Source organism: Oncorhynchus keta, chromosome 2 (genome assembly GCF_023373465.1).
Source record: "Oncorhynchus keta strain PuntledgeMale-10-30-2019 chromosome 2, Oket_V2, whole genome shotgun sequence".
Classification (NCBI taxonomy): domain Eukaryota; kingdom Metazoa; phylum Chordata; class Actinopteri; order Salmoniformes; family Salmonidae; genus Oncorhynchus; species Oncorhynchus keta.
This window is the reverse complement of record NC_068422.1, coordinates 40,746,094-40,763,283: the sequence shown is the minus strand read 5'-3', so window position 1 is coordinate 40,763,283 and position 17,190 is coordinate 40,746,094. Positions and strand designations below refer to the sequence as shown.

The 17,190-nt window shown below is 43.4% G+C and overlaps 1 protein-coding gene across 1 annotated transcript in view; it reads left to right on the top strand.

Moving 5' to 3' along the window:
* Nucleotides 1-1,407: 1,407 nt before the first annotated feature.
* Nucleotides 1,408-17,190, top strand: part of LOC118400273 (coiled-coil domain-containing protein 85A-like) — a 41,009-nt gene continuing 25,226 nt past the window's right edge. Inside the window, exons 1-2 of the mRNA XM_035796958.1 lie at nucleotides 1,408-2,068; nucleotides 2,551-3,580. Of these exons, the coding sequence (XP_035652851.1) occupies nucleotides 1,838-2,068; nucleotides 2,551-3,580 (1,261 nt within the window). The 5' untranslated portion in view covers nucleotides 1,408-1,837. The remainder of the gene's footprint in view (nucleotides 2,069-2,550; nucleotides 3,581-17,190) is intronic.

Below are 17,190 nucleotides of genomic sequence, written 5' to 3'. Positions count from 1 at the left end.
GTGCAGGCCAGTCAAGCTCTTCCACACCGATCTCAACAAACCATTTCTGTATTGACCTTGCTTTGTGCATGGGGTCATTGGGTGGCAGTGTAGCCTAGTGGTTAGAGCCTTGGACTAGTAACCGAAAGCTTGCAAGATCGAATTCCCTGAACAAGGCAGTTAACCCACTGTTCCTAGGCCATCATTGAAAATAAGAATTTGTTGACTGACTTGCCTGGTAAAATAAAAAATTGTCATGCTGAAACAGGAAAGGGCCTTCCCCAAACTGTTGCCACAAAGTTGGAAGCACAGAATTGTCTAATATGTCATTGTATACTGTAGATTTCCCTTCCCTGGAACTAAGGGGCCTAGCCCAAACCACAAAAAAACAGCCCCAGACCATTATTCCTCCTCCACAAAATGTTACAGTTGGCACTATGCATTCAGGCAGTATGCATACCATTCTCCTGGCATCTGCCAAACCCAGATTTGTCTGTCGGACTGCCAGTCCAATGGTGGTGAGCTTAACATCACTCCAGCCAATGCTTGGCTTTAGGCATGGTGATAGCTTGTGTGCGGCTGCTCGGCCTTGGAAACCCATTTCATGAAGCTCCCGACAAACAGTTATTGTGACGACTGTGAGCCCGTTCTGTGAGCGTGTGTGGCCTACCACTTTGCCGTTGTTGCTCCTAGATGTTTCCACTTTACAATAACAGCACTTACAGTTGACCGGGACAGTTCTAGGAGGGTAGAAATTTGACGAACTGACTTGTTGGAAAGATGGTTCCACGTTAAAAGTCACGGAACTTTTCAGTAAGGTCATTCTACTGGCAATGTTTGTCTATGGAGATTGCGTGGCTATGTGCTCGATTGTATACACCTGTTTGCAGCTGTTGTGGCTGAAATAGCTGAATCCACTAATTTAAAGGGGTATCCACATATGTTTGTATATATGAGGTTGGGAGATTGGGGAACCTATCTGGGCTAGCTAAAGCCAACTTCATAAAATTGCTAGGTGACTAGTAGAGTTAGAGATACACCACAAAAACGCCAACTCACTTAGCTGGCATGCCTGCTGGCAATATGCAGAAAAATAAACATGTTTTAATTTTTTCAGGGTTAGTTGTCATCTCAAGAGGCACTTAGATATGCAGAAAAATATACATATATTTTTGTTTACATAGAATTAAGTAGAATTATTAAAAATGCAAAATTCCTCCCCCCTCTGCCATCCTGTCATACTTTGTTCTTCCTCCGATGTTTGGGGTACATGGCATCCCTTGACTAAATCCTGCCATCTGTCATCACAAAAACAGAATGCTCCTCCTAAAGTTTAAGAGAGTCATACAGCAGATGGCGCAAGAAGACAACGCGTCCTCGCCACTCCGAAGAGGGAGAGAGAGAGGGGCACGAGTTTTCCAGTCAGCCAAATTCTTCTCAGAACTGCAGTCACGCACCCTTGCTTCTTGACTCCCCAGCGCGAGCTGCTATGCATCTGCAGCAGCCACTCCCTATTCTCCCTTTTGGCCGAAACCCGGGAGTGCCTTAGGCAACAGCTGTATGCGCGAGGAGGCAGGCATGCCCAGAAGCCGGCTCTGCTGAAGAGACCGCGCGCAGACGACTTTGAGAAAGGCGGGAATATAGGAGAACACCGCTCTTTTCAGAGAGCTTCAAAATGGGCGTGTGAGTAATAGAACAAACATGCATTTGGTATAATTATATGGACGTTAGATAAAGAGTGTATATTTGGGTCCATGTGTGAAGTTAGGATTGGTTGGACTGTGCACTGAATTCGTAGGTTACTGACTGTTGTAGGATAGATACTTTTATCCTCCCATTGGAGTAGCCTAGTACAAGGATGGAAAAGGCGACGCAGCCTCAGCTGATGGTCAATAGCGCAGAGAGTCCGACGGAGGTGCCTTCAAAGATAAGCGATGAGGAGCTGCTCAAGTGGAGCAAAGAGGAGTTGGTGCGTCGGCTACGGAGGGCAGAAGCAGTGAAGATGGGCTTTATGCTTGACCACGGGAATTTGATCCGGGAGGTGAACCGGCGGCTCCAGCAGCACCTGACCGAGATCCGGGGTTTGAAGGTGAGGCAGGTGTGATAATGCCGGGCGCGCACTGCTCTATGGATGTCTAACGGTCTCATGTTGTGTAGACTTTGTAGGCATGTTTCCAAATCAAAAAGAAATGGACTAATCGTGCGTTAAAAAAAGCTGTAGCCTATAGTGTTACCTCTGCAAACTCCTTGAAAATAATGAAGGTAGGTGGTTCGAAGGTAGAAAGTAGCCTATATCATAATCCAACCCAAAGATCCACTTGTTGCCTTTATGCTTTTCCTATTACAGATGGAACTGCTGAGGATATTTAAACACAACCAAAAAGTACATTTTGGAAGGCCTATGATTTGTTTCAAAATCACAGTAAATCATCAATAAAATACATCACCATCACAGGCACACACATGCTCCCCCTCAATAAACAATTGCATGCTCAACATTATTTATCAGAAATCCCATATGATAAATGATATAACACCTGTGTGTGTGTGTGTGTGTGTGCGTGTGTCCAGGATGTGAACCAGAAGCTGCAGGAGGATAACCAGGAGCTGCGGGACCTGTGCTGTTTCCTTGATGACGACCGTCAGAAGGGCAAGCGTGTGTCTCGGGAGTGGCAGCGTCTGGGCTGCTACAGCGCCGGCCTCATGAGGAAAGAGGTGGCCCTCTACCTGCAGAAACTCAAGGAGCTGGAGCAGCGCCAGGGAGAAGTGATCAGAGAGAACCTGGAGCTCAAAGAGCTGTGTATCCTACTGGACGAGGAGAGAGGGGGAGGAGCAGGGCAGAGTGCAGGGTGCAGAAGCTCCATCGACAGCCAGAGTAGTCTGTCTCAAACTGGGGGGGCTACACTGGGCTTGCTTCGAGACGTGGGGGATGGGAGCAGCACCTCGAGTACGGGAAGCACGGATAGCCCCGACCACCCCCACCGCAAGCCCCCTTACCAGGGCTCCAGCCTGGGCTCCAAACCTGGCTCCAACCATGACAAACCAGAAGGCCCTGGCCCCGAATCTACAGGCCGCCGCCACAGCTCCACCCCGGACTACCACACCTTCCCCCAGGCCTGCAGGCCCCGCGGGGGGTCCCTTACCAGCCCTGATCCCAGGGGCCTCCGGGGGCCCTGCAGCCCAGAGAAACACGGCATATTCCCTACCCGACTGGCGGCTGAGGCCCACTCCAAACCCAACAGTGCTGGCATGCTGGCCCAGAAACCGCTTTTGGGGTCTGGGCAAGGGATAGGGCCAAACCAAGGTTCAGGCCAGTCAAGTCCTGACCTCTCACAGAGACACAGGGTTAATGCGGTCGGGGTTGGATGTTGGACCCCTGAGCCCAAACAGGCACTGACGGGGACGCCAGAGCACCTGAGGAAGGGTCGGGTGATTGTGGGGAGCCCTGAAGTGTTACGACACCACAACCACAGCCCCAGTTCAGAGCACTGGAAGGGGAGGTACGGCAGCAGCCCCCCAGCAGGCAGAGAGTGGGGACAGATGAGGACCACTGGAGATGAGTTGTCCCCTCACAACGGCAGCATCTACAGTGGCATGAACGGTGAGTTTTTATCCAGAATAGTAATAATGCTTAAAAAAAAGAATTATACAGGACAATATGTAGCTGAGGTGGTTCAAGGAACTATGCTTGTGTGATGAGTCTGAGACACCCCATCTGAGACATAATACTCATGCCTAGGCTTTAGCTCAGTGTGCTTACACAGTCTTTTGGTGTGCAGGCTATGTGGGTTAGCACACCCTGTAGCCCTCTAGGACTAAAGTTGATGACCACTGTATATGGCTAGGTCAACCGTTTAAATCAAATATAATTTTATTTGTCACATGCACTGAATACAAAAGGTATAGACTTTACCATGAAATGCTTTCTTACGAGCCCTTCCCAATGATGCAGAGTAAAAAATAATGCAAAATATTAACAAAAGTGGAATAAAATACACAAGAATTAAGCTATGTACAGGGAGTAGCAGTACCAATACCACATCACTGTGATACTGCAAGGTATTTGAGGTAGATATGTACACAAAGACAGGGGGAAATTGACTAGGCATGTGTAACAAAACTGTCCTTGCAATTTGTGTCTAGTAGCCAATGGGTAGGTTAGGCTATGGCAGGATCAGTCACCGTGAAATCTAAGCTTGGGCGATATACAGTTTATACTATATACCGGGGTATTTCGAAATACTGACGGTCTGATTTTTTATATCGTAAAAACAAAAAACTTGCGGGGGCTGCATGGGTGCGTGCTAAGCCACTGCTTATAACTTTAAGTTAAGTTTAACTATAAGAAACTTCAAATCTATCAATTAAATTATATCCACCTCAGGGCTCCAGCTATGCATTTGGTTTGCTAACTTGCTAACTAAGTGGCTAGATTTCAAGATCAAGCTTAGTTCCATTCAGCCACAAGAGCATTAGTGAGGTCGGGCACTGATGTTGGCCGATTAGGCCTGGCTCGCAGTTGGCGTTCCAATTCATCCCAAAGGTGTTCAATTGGGTTGAGTTCAAGGCTCTGTGCAGGCCATTTCTGTATGGACCCCACTTTTTGCACGGGAACATTGTCATGCTGAAATATGAAAGGGCCTTCCCCAAACTATTGCAACACAAAGTTGGAAGCAGAGAATCGTCTAGAATGTCATTGTATGCTGTAGTGTTAAGATTTCCCTTCACTGGAACTAAGGGACCTAGCCCGAACCATGAAAAACAGCCCCAGAACATTATTCCTCCTCCACCAAACTTTGGCACAACAGTTGGCACTATGCATTCAGGCAGGCATCGTTCTCCTGGCATCTGCCAAACACAGATTCATCTGTCGGACTGGCAAATGATGAAGTGTGATTTATTGCTCCAAAGAATGCTTTTACACTGCTCCAGAGTCCAATGGCGACTAGCTTTACACGACTCCAACCGACTCTTGGCTTTGTGCATTGTGATCTTAGGCTTGTGTGCGGCTGCCCGGCCATGGAAACCCATTTCATGAAGCTCCCAGGAAACATTTATTGTGCTGATGTTGCTTCCAAAGGCAGTTTGGAACTCGGGAAGTGTGTTGAAACAGAGGACAGACGATTTTTACACGCTACGCTTTTAAGCACTCGGCGGTCCCATTCTATGAGCTTGTGTGGCCTACCACCATGGCTCAGCTGTTGTTGCTCCTTGACGTTTCCACGTCACAATAACAGCACTTACAGTTGACCGGCACAGCTCTAACAGGGCAGAAATTTGAAGGACTGACTTGTTGGAAAGGTGGCATCCTATGACGGTGCCACTTTGAAAGTCACTGAGCTCTTCAGTAAGGCCATTCTACTGTCAATGTTTGTCTATGGAGATTACATAGCATTGTGCTCGATTTTATACACCTATCAGCAAGGGGTGTAGCTGAAATTGCTGACTTGCAAGGGCTGTCCACATACTTTTGTATATATAGTGTAGTTTGTACTTAAAAATGTTTTATTAGCGCCCCTTGTGTGCATTTACAGTAATACCGTATACTCCGGTATGATACAGAAACAGTACCATCGCTAGTGGTATCACCAATGTGGTTCAGCAGTAGTTACAGTGTTAGCAAATTAGCAGTGATGTCACCGCTCTGTGGGATTCTCTCTCTGTGGAGTTGTGGTGGAGTTTGTGCATGCATGGGTGTGTGTTCGTGTGTGTATGAGTGATTGGGGGAGGGCATATGATGTAACACTCCCCAGGGTGTCTGAAGTCAACACAGGTAACACAGTCGTGTGTGTTCAGGGCTGTGAGTCAGGCAACACACACAGCCTGCAGTTGTGCCACTAAGCACAGCAGGGTCCTGCCTCCTTGGTTCATTTTTATTATTATTATTATCAGCATCTTTTATTTATTTTTACCCACTGTTCCAGGGGCATTTGTGTGTGTGTGTAAGAGTTCAGGGAGTTATTTTGCAGGACTGTGTGTCCTGGATAAACAGAGAGAGAGAGGGAGTAGGGCTGTCCACTTAGTTAAATAAGAGGCTTTTATTTTACATTTAAATAACATTACATCAAACAGATTTTTATAATAACCTAGACAAAACATTCCTCTTTTCATAGTAAAAGCCTAATTTATACGTACAAATATTGTGAGGATCGATGCTGGAGACTAGAAGTACGTGAGTGAACAGGGAGTGTCAGGGATTTCAACAACTAATGACACCTGCCTCTGATTGAGACCCATACTAGGCCGAAACATAGAAATACCCCAAAACATAGAAAAACAAACATAGACTGCCCACCCAACTCACGCCCTGACCATACTAAATAATGACAAAACAAAGGAAATAAAGGTCAGAACGTGACAGGGAGTGAACATTTAATGAAACAAGGACATGAAACAGAACAGGAACAGCATCTGGACAGGGAAAAAATAACGACATCAATGCTGACACAGGGAACAAACTGAGGAGCACACAGATATAGAGGGGGTAATGGAGTCCAGGTGAGTCCAATATTGCGCAGCTGTGCGTAATGATGGTGACAGGTGTGCGTAATGAAGGGCAGCTTGGCACCCACGAATGCCAGAGAGGACAAGCTGGCTGAGGTGTAGAAGCCCGACCAGCCGGCTGAGGCGTGGGAGCCCGGCGAGCGGTCTGAGGCGTGGGAGCCAGGCGAGCGGGCTGAGGCGAGGGAGCCCGGCGAGCGGGCTGAGGCGAGGGAGCCCGGCAGACCGGCTGGGGCGTGGTAGCCCGGCTGACCGGCTGGGGCGTGGGAGCCCGGCTGACCGGCTGGGGCGTGGGAACTGATGAACCGGTTGAGGTGTGGGAGCCTGATGGGCCGGCTGGAGCATGATGTGGGGTGGCCGTCTGCCGAGCCAACCAGGGCAAAAAGACCTCTCGAGCCAGCTAGGGCGTGGAATCCCAACGAGATAGCTGAGGCAGCCCTGGTTCCATCGGCGACGGCACCCGGACGCTACCTCACCAACCGAAACAAAAACCCCAAACTCCTTGATGCTTCCTTTACTCGTGTCAGCATTCTGTGAGGATCGACCCTGGAGACGAGAAGCAGGTTCAGGGAATGAACATTTAATGAAACATGGACATGAAACAGAACAGGACCAGCGTCAGGACAGGGGGAAAATAATGACATCAATGCTGACACAGGGAACAAACTGGGGAGCAGACATATATGGAGGGGGTAATCAACAAAGTAATGGAATCCAGGTGAGTCCAATATTGCGCAGCTGTGCGTAATGATGGTGACAGGTGTGCTTAATGAAAGGTAGCCTGGCGCCCTCGAGCGCCTGAGATGGGGAGTGGGAGCAGGCAGTATGCTAGTTTTGGGGATAAATTATGTGATTGTGTCTTTCCTTTTAAGAATGAATGTGCACATGTTTAAATGTGTGTGAGACAGAGAGAGAAAGCGACAGAGAGAGCGACTGAGTAAGTGTGTGTGCGTGCAGCCCTGAGTTGGTAAAGATTACTGTAGAGTGCTGAGTGGATGCTGTTTGTAAGGCCACAGGGTTTGAGTCCTGGAGGTGAGCAGTGAGCCTGACACTGCACTTATCACCACAGAACTACACTCTCATTTACACACTACTGTCTACTCGGTAGGAAAGACACTACAATATATACTGAACAAAAATATAAACGCAACATGAAACAATTTCAAAGATTTTACTGAGTTACAGTTCATATAAGGAAATCAGTCAATTGAAATTGTAAGGGTTTTCTTCTGGTGAAAGAGAGGCGGACCAAAATGCAGCGTGGTGGTTATTCATGTTTTTAATAAAGACGACTATACATGAACAGACTATCTAAAACAAGAAAAGTGAAAACCTAAACAGTCCTATCTGGTGCAAACACAGAGACAGGCACAATCACCCACAAAACCCAACAAAAAACAGGCTACCTAAATATGGCTCCCAATCAGAGACAATGACTAACACCTGCCTCTGATTGAGAACCATATCAGGCCAAACATAGAAATAGACAAACCAGACACACAACATAGAATGCCCACCCAGCTCACGTCCTGACCAACACTAAAACAAGGAAAACACATACGAACGATGGACAGAACGTGACAGAAATAAATTCAGTCGGCCTTAATCTATGGCAGTGGTGGAAAAGTACCCAATTGTCATACTTGAGTAAAAGTAAAGATACCTTCATAGAAAATGACTCAAGTAAAAGTGAAAGTCACCAAGTAAAATACTAATTGAGTAAAAGTCTAAAAGTATTTGGTTTTAAATATACTTAAGTATCAAAAGTAAAAGTGTAAATAATTTCAAATTCCTTATATTATTAATCAAACCAGATGGCACCATTTTTTTGTTTTTTATTTTATTAATGGATAGCCAGGGGCACCCACCAACACTCAGACATCATTTACAAATAAAGAATTTCTGTTTCGTGAGTCCGCCAGTAGGGATGACCAGTGATGTTCTCTTGATAAGCTTGTGAATTGGACCCTTTTCCTTTTCTGCTAAGCATTCAGAATGTAACGAGTACTTTAGGGTGTCAGGGAAAATGTATAGAGTAAAAAGTACATTATTTTCTTTAGGAATGTAGTGAAGTAAAAATAAATGTTGTCAAGTACTTTACACCACTGATCTATGGATTTCACATGACTGGGCAGGAATTGTGTACACATCATTGTGACATGAGCCATGCATTATCATGCTAAAACATGAGGTGATGGCGGCAGATGAATGGCATGACAATGGGCCTCAGGATCTCGTCACGTTATCTCTGTGCCTTCAAATTGCCAACATAGAGCGTTGAAGCTCAAGGCTCAACTTCTCTGCTGTTTTGGTGCCCGTGCACATGAGCAGATACTCTGTGTGTGACTGTGTGAGTGCGAAGTGGTGAATCTCGCTCATCTCAATATCTCCGGTGCTGCTCATGGCAATGTAATTTCACTAAGCCTAACATTAAGATCCATTTTTTATGAGAGGATTGATCATTTAGAGGCATATTGAATAGGGATTAGAGTGTAATTGAGAAGTGGGCCTGTGTTACTGTGTACACTATAGTTTATTTGCTTTGAACTCACATCCCTGTCAGAACAGGGTGTACAGTAAAGTATGAAGGGCTTGAAGTGTGTTCATATTTCTTTCTCTCTCTTTCATCCTTCGCTCTCTCTTTTTCTGTCAGCCTTTCACTCTCTCTGCTCCCTCCCTCCCTGCTGTGGAAGCGGAGTTTATTGGGAAATTAATGTCTGGTGCTCACTCACCCCTCTAACACCATGAGAAAACGATGGGAGAACAGTTTTCAGGAGCTCTGCCGCTTAACACTGCTCTCTATATCCTCCTGCCTCTATGTTTTTATCCCTATTCTTCTTCCATCCTTCATCTTCTCACCCCATAGCCTCAAATCACCCTACCTCACTCTCTTCCTCCCCTCTTTCTATCTCCAGCCCTCTCTTAATGTCGCAGAAGTGATTGGGCTCTCACATACTATGTGTGGCTTGGTCTGTTGGTCTCAGGCACATAGAGGCACCAGTTACAATGGCAGAACACCAGCCAGGCTAAGTTTAATTTTTTAAAAATCTTTATTTAACTAGGCAAGTCAGTTAAGAACAAGTTCTTATTTTCAATGGCGGCCTAGGAACAGTGGGTTAACTGCCTTGTTCAGGGGCAGAATGACACATTTTTACCTTGTCAGCTCGGGGATTCAATCTTGCAACCTTTCGGTTACTAGTCCAACTGTAATGGCTGTTTAAAGAAGAGGAGAACCAAGGTGTAGCGTGGTACATGTTCATGATTTTTTATTGGAACACTGAAATAACAAAAACGACGACGACGACGACGACGACGACGACGACGACGACGACGACGACGAGAACGAACGAAACCGAAACAGTTCTGTCTGGTGCAGACACAAAACAAGTACCCACAAAACACAGGTAGGAAAACGCTACCTAAGTATGCTTCTCAATCAGAGACAACGATAGACAGCTGCCTCTGATTGAGAACCACATCCAGCCAAGCACACAGGAATAGAAAACATAGAACACAAAACATAGAATGCCCACCCCAACTCACGCACTGGCCAAACCAAAATAGAGACATAAAATGGATCTCTGAGGTCAGGGCGTGACACCAACGCTCTAATCACTAGGCTACTTGTGTCGGTGACAATCCGGTTCCCTATGTCTGTGTGCAATGTGTGTTCCCTGTGTTGTGCTCTATCAAATTGAATTCAATTGTATTGGCATGACTTTTGTCCAATATTGCCATAGTGGTAAATAACATGGTTAATCACAACAAGCAATTAATGAATGCTTCATCACATTTTTCAAAAGCCTGAAGGTAACATGCTTCCTGTCTGTATGGTTTCCATGGGCTTTAGCCATGTCTGTGTGTCTGTGCTCTCTCTGGTCTCCATCTGTCTTGCCTGCTACTCCTCAGCTCTTCTACTTAGATTTTTCATCGAAGGTCAGCAATGTCCTCTCTCTTCAAAAGAAACCAACTGTACATGTACATTCAGCATGGCATTATGTGCCATAGTCTCTGGCATGGGTAAATCTTCATTATAAAACAGAGCTTTGTCGACAAGAGCCAGCAGCTTAACAAATGATGGCCGTCAACACTATGGCTGTGCTGTGTTCAATAATTGAGAAGGCCAGCCTTCTGGCAATCAGTAAAAATTTCCGAATGGTAAGAGTTTTTTTATGCATTGTAGTTGCTTTATGGACATCAGTTGGGCCTGTGCAAGTCAGACCAGCTCCACACACACCTCCCTGGGACTGCCCCTGGGGGGCTTTAACCTTTATCCCAGTTAGAAAAGTGCTACCGGAGTCAGGGATGTGTTTGCGTGTGTGTGTCATTTTGTGTGTAACTGCACAGCGCATACCTCCTGACAGCGTCCCCTTGAATCTGCCCTCTACCCTAACATACATGCACATATGCACGCACGTAGGTGCACACACACACACACACACACACACACACACACACACACACACACACACACACATACACACATACACACTCTCCCTAGGGGCAACTAATCCAGTGCTAGGGTGCTCATCTGAGAGGACATGGGCTGTGACCTGGACTTCCTTGAATAAGCACCTTCCAAATAATTGCATTGTTTGGTCTATTACCCGTTAGAAATGCATTCATAAGCTATGTGATATTTGGCCAAGAAAATAGCAACCCACACACGGCTCCTGCTTGTGACACTTGTTTTATAAGCCCAGAATCACTTTGCGTACCCTGCAAAGCATTCCATTCATCATCACATTTGCAGACTTACAGTATGTAAGAGCCCACTATTCGTAATGTGATAAGTAGATTGGATAGTCATAATCTAGGCTAATAATATAACTCAATAACTTTTTGCAAAAAATACCGTTCAATGCATGGCTGAGCACATACAGTGCCTTGCGAAAGTATTCGCCCCCCTTGAACTTTGCGACCTTTTGCCACATTTCAGGCTTCAAACATAAAGATATAAAACTGTATTTTTTTGTGAAGAATCAACAACAAGTGGGACACAATCATGAAGTGGAACGACATTCATTGGATATTTCAAACTTTTTGAACAAATCAAAAACTGAAAAATTGGGCGTGCAAAATTATTCAGCCCCTTTACTTTCAGTGCAGTAAACTCTCTCCAGAAGTTCAGTGAGGATCTCTGAATGATCCAATGTTGACCTAAATGACTAATGATGATAAATACAATCCACCTGTGTGTAATCAAGTCTCCGTATAAATGCACCTGCACTGTGATAGTCTGAGGTCCGTTAAAAGTGCAGAGAGCATCATGAAGAACAAGGAACACACCAGGCAGGTCCGAGATACTGTTGTGAAGAAATTTAAAGCCGGATTTGGATACAAAAGATTTCCCAAGCTTTAAACATCCCAAGGAGCACTGTGCAAGTGATAATATTGAAATGGAAGGAGTATCAGACCACTGCAAATCTACCAAGACCTGGCCGTCCCTCTAAACTTTCAGCTCATACAAGGAGAAGACTGAACAGCGATGCAGCCAAGAGGCCCATGATCACTCTGGATGAACTGCAGAGATCTACAGCTGAGGTGGGACACTCTGTCCATAGGAAAACATTCAGTTGTATATTGCACAAATCTGGCCTTTATGGAAGAGTGGCAAGAAGTAAGCCATTTCTTAAAGATATCCATAAAAAGTGTTGTTTAAAGTTTGCCACAAGCCACCTGGGAGACACACCAAACATGTGGAAGAAGGTGCTCTGGTCAGATGAAACCAAAATTGAACTTTTTGGCAACAATTTCTTCAGCAGGGACAGGGAAGATGGTTAAAATTGATGGGAAGATGGATGGAGCCAAATACAGGACCATTCTGGAAGAAAACCTGATGGAGTCTGCAAAATACCTGAGACTGGGACGGAGATTTGTCTTCCAACAAGACAATGATCCAAAACATAAAGCAAAATCTACAATGGAATGGTTCAAAAATAAACATATCCAGGTGTTAGAATGGCCAAGTCAAAGTCCAGACCTGAGAATCTGTGGAAAGAACTGAAAACTGCTGTTCACAAATGCTCTCCATCCAACCTCACTGAGCTTGAGCTGTTTTGCAAGGAGGAATGGGATAAGATTTCAGTCTCTCGATGTGCAAAACTGATAGAGACATACCCCAAGCGACTTCATGATTGTGTCCCACTTGTTGTTGATTCTTCACAAAAATATACAGTTTTATATCTTTATGTTTGAAGCCTGAAATGTGGCAAAAGGTCGCAAAGTTCAAGGGGGGCGAATACTTTCACAAGGCACTATATAGCTTAGGCTATAGGCTATATCAGATAGCCTACCTTTCTTCTTTCTCTGCACAAAAAATATTTTGACACATTTTATGCAATTCTACTACACTTTATATGGCTAGAGGTCGACCGATTATGATTTTTCAACACCGATACCGATATTTTTTCAATTTGGTTTAAATAATGCATAAACACAGTGTTGGAGAAGAAAGTGTAATATGTGCCGTGTAAAAAAGCTAACAATTTAAGTTCCTTGCTCAGAACATGAGAACATATGAAAGCTGGTGGTTCCTTTTAACATGAGTCTTCAATATTTCCAGTTAAGAAGTTTTAGGTTGTAGTTATTATAGAAATTCTAGGACTATTTCTCTCTATACCATTTGTATTTCATATACCTTTGACTATTTGATGCTCTTATAGGCACTATAGCTTTGCCAGCCTAATCTCGCGGGACTTGATAGGCTTGAAGTCATAAACAGCGCAATGCTTGAAGCACAGCGAAGAGCTGCTGGCAAACACAGGAAAGTGCTGTTTGAATGAATGCTTACGAGCCTACTGCTGCCTCCCACCGCTCAGTCAGACTGCTCTATCAAATATCAAATCATAGACTTAATTATAATATAATAAACACACAGAAATATAAAATCCAGAAACGTTCATTTCGAAAACAAAACGTTTATTCTTTCAGTGAAATACGGAACTGTTCTATATTTTATCGAAAGCTTGGCATCCCTAAGTCTAAATATTGCTGTTACATTGCACAACCTTCAATGTTATGTCATAATTATGTAAAATTCTGGCAAATTAATTACGGTCTTTGTTAGTAAGAAATGGTCTTCACTCAGTTCGCAACGAGCCAGGCGACCCAAACTGCTGCATATGCCCTGACTCTGCATGCACAGAACGCAAGAGAAGTGACACAATTTCCCTCGTTAAAATAAATTCATGTTAGCCAGTTATGCATTAGGGGGCGCTATTCAAATTTTTGGATGAAAAACGTTCCCGTTTTAAACAAGATATTTTGTCACGAAAAGATGCTCGACGATGCATATAATTTACAGCTTTGGAAAGAAAACACTCTGACGTTTCCAAAACTGCAAAGATATTATCTGTGAGTGCCACAGAACTGATGCTACAGGCGAAACCAAGATGAAATTTCAAATCATCGAATAGATATGTGAAAAACACCTTGAGGATTGATTCTAAACAACGTTTGCCATGTTTCTGTCGATATTATGGAGTTAATTTTGAAAAACGTTCGGCATTATAATGACTGAATTTTCGGTTTTTTTTCTTAGCCAAACGTGATGAACAAAACGGAGCGATTTCTCCTACACAAATAATATTTTTGGAAAAACTGAACATTTGCTATCTAACTGAGAGTCTCCTCATTGAAAACATCCGAAGTTCTTCAAAGGTAAATTATTTTATTTGAATGCTTTTCTTGTTTTTGTGAAAATGTTTGCCTGCTGAAGGCTTAATGCTATGCTAGCTATCAATACTCTTACACAAATGCTTGTTTAACTATGGTTGAAAAGCATATTTTGAACATCTGAGATGACAGTGTTGTTAACAAAAGGCTAAGCTTGAGAGCCAATATATTTATTTCATTTCATCTGCGATTTTCATGAATAGTTAACGTTGCATTATGCTAATGAACTTGAGGCTATAATTACGATCCCGGATACGGATTGCTCGTAGCAAGAGGTTAACCAGGCAAAATGAACTAAATATGCAGGTTTAAAAATATATACTTGTGTATTGATTTTAAGAGGCAGTGATGTTTATGGTTAGCACCGACAGTGCTTTTTTCATGAATGCGCTTGTTAAATCATTAGCAGTTTGGCGAAGTAGGCAGTGATTCAATGATAAATGAACATGCACCGCATTGATTATATGCAACGCAGGACAAGCTCGATAAACTAGTAATATCATCAACCATGTGTAGTTAACTAGTGGTTATGTTAAGACTGATTATTTTTTATAAGGTAAGTTTAATGCTATCTAGCAACTTACATTGGCTCCTTACTGCACTCGCGTAACAAGTGGTCAGGCTGCCACGCAGTCTCCTTGTAGAGTGCAATTTAATCTGTCATAATCGGTGTCCAAAATGGGCAATTATTCATTGTTATGAAAACTTCAAATAGGCCCTAATTAATCGGCCATGCTACAGGCATTAGTAGAATATTTTTTTATACAACAAATTACAGGTAGTCCCCTTTGTTGACACTGACAAACATGTCAAGGAAAACAACGTTGTCCACATAATAGGCCTACAAGAAGGGGAGACACAAATATAATACGAGGTTCATCTAAACTGGAGGAGGTAATTATTGTCCAAAAACAAACTTTTGGTGGCACTTACCCAACAATGATAGTGAATATGCACAGTACGCATTCACCTGGTATATAGCCGATGCTCTCCGCTGGTGTCAGTAAGATAGACTATACTGTTGTTCTCTCACTTAATTTTATAACTAAAAGACAAATTGGAGTCCTTTCATTGCCTTCTCTTTGCCGCAATTGCCATTTGCTTTCCAAACTATGTTTTCTTGCGATTGTATTTGGAAATATTGCGATAAGCCTGGCAGGGCCTTTACTTTTCACTAACAGTCGCAACTCAACAATAATCTTCCCATATTGTGCACGCTGCCTTGCCTTGCAACTGTTGGCAATGCGATTTAAAACAATACACTTTATTATTTTTAAAGAAGTGAATGTTCCTCTGTAGCCAAATCATGCTTTGGTAGGCTAGTTTGAATGATTGTATTTATTTATGTATAGACAGGAGTAGGATAATTAGGCTACACCATTTTTGCTATTTCAATACATTTACTTTAGGGAAAGCTTAGCTATGCATGGGATTATAGGCATGTGTGTCTTCTCTAAATAAGCAAATGAAATACGGCCTTGGCTACAATACAGCACAGTAAAGCAGAACATTGATACGTTTGATTTTCATGTATTTATTATGCAGTTAATTTTTTTAATTAATTAATTAAGCAGTTTATTATTTTTATTAATCAATCAAGGCAGGGCCCTCCAGTTACCCACATGGGCCCCCTACCTCCTCTCCTGCCCCCATCTGATGATTTGCAGAACGGCAACAGGCAGAGAGCAGGCTCCTGAGTACTCCTGTTGTTGACGGTTTCAGTAAAAAAACAAAAAACAACAACATACAATTCTACATATATACTGGATAGATAAGATATAATGTATATATTTAAAAATATATATATTACATTTTTTTGCTGCCTCTTGGGCACCCCACGGGCCTGGCCCCAGGGTAAGCCCCTGCATTAATCTGACACTGTTACAGTTACATATTAAGATATTGATTTTGGACTATATTATATAGATATTTGACTCCAAGTATTGATTTGCAAAAGACAACAAGAAAAAATGTTTTTATTTATGTTTTTATTTATTGCTACTGTACTGAAGGCAGTGATAGCTAAGGCTAGTCGGCAGTAACTGCGCCAAAAGTTAATTATTTTTCATCCCATAGCTTGATCTCCATCTTGTTTTTAAATGGTGAGCCAACATGTTTTCAACACTTTTATTTCCCTGGCTGATCAAAATGAGTTTTCTCATGCTCTCTCTTGTCTCTCTGTAGCAGACAAGCTATAAAGTGAGCAATATGTTTGGAACATCAAATCGCAATAAAATCACAGTATCGAATCATATAGAATTATGAAAATCGTGGGAATCGCAATACGTATCTTATCGGCACCTAAGTATGTAAGGTCCCTGGCAATTCCCAGCCCTAGTTCCAAACACAACATCATAATAAGTGTCTCTTCTTCTTTGTCCCCTTCTATTTGCATCATGGCTCTTGCTTGTCATCCACAGTTAGTATAGCACCATAACATTCCTATTTATTCACTAGGTATAGTGTCTGCCACGGGAGGTTGCTGAGAGGATAACCACTCATAATAATGGAATGGAGCAAATGGTATGGCATCAAACACCTGGAAACCATCTGTTTGATGTATTTGATACCACTACGCTGATTCCTCTCAAGTCATTACCACAAGCCCGTTCTCTAGAAGTAAGGGGCCACCAACCTCCTGTGGAGTGTGGGTATAGTTTTGTTGGTGCTTGATAGCCAGTATGTCCTTTCCCTATAGGTGTACACCTCGGACTAATGACACAATATAACACTATTGATCTCAAAGGAAACAATGCAATACTGGGTTTATCTGGGGTACATGATGCACTGCATATGATTTCCATTTTATTTTTTACGACCCACAGGTGTAATAAGGACACAATTGTATTGTTCGGCCAATGTAACAACAACATATCAATATATCGGTACAAATCAATGTTCTGCTACAGCCATACAGCCCTAGAGTAGCACTATAGATGAGAGCACTTACTTAATATTCTGTGGGCCTTAGTGGAGGGATCGCAATCTGTCAGCCAGTCAGTCAGTGAGGCGTGGTGTCAGTTACTGTGTAAA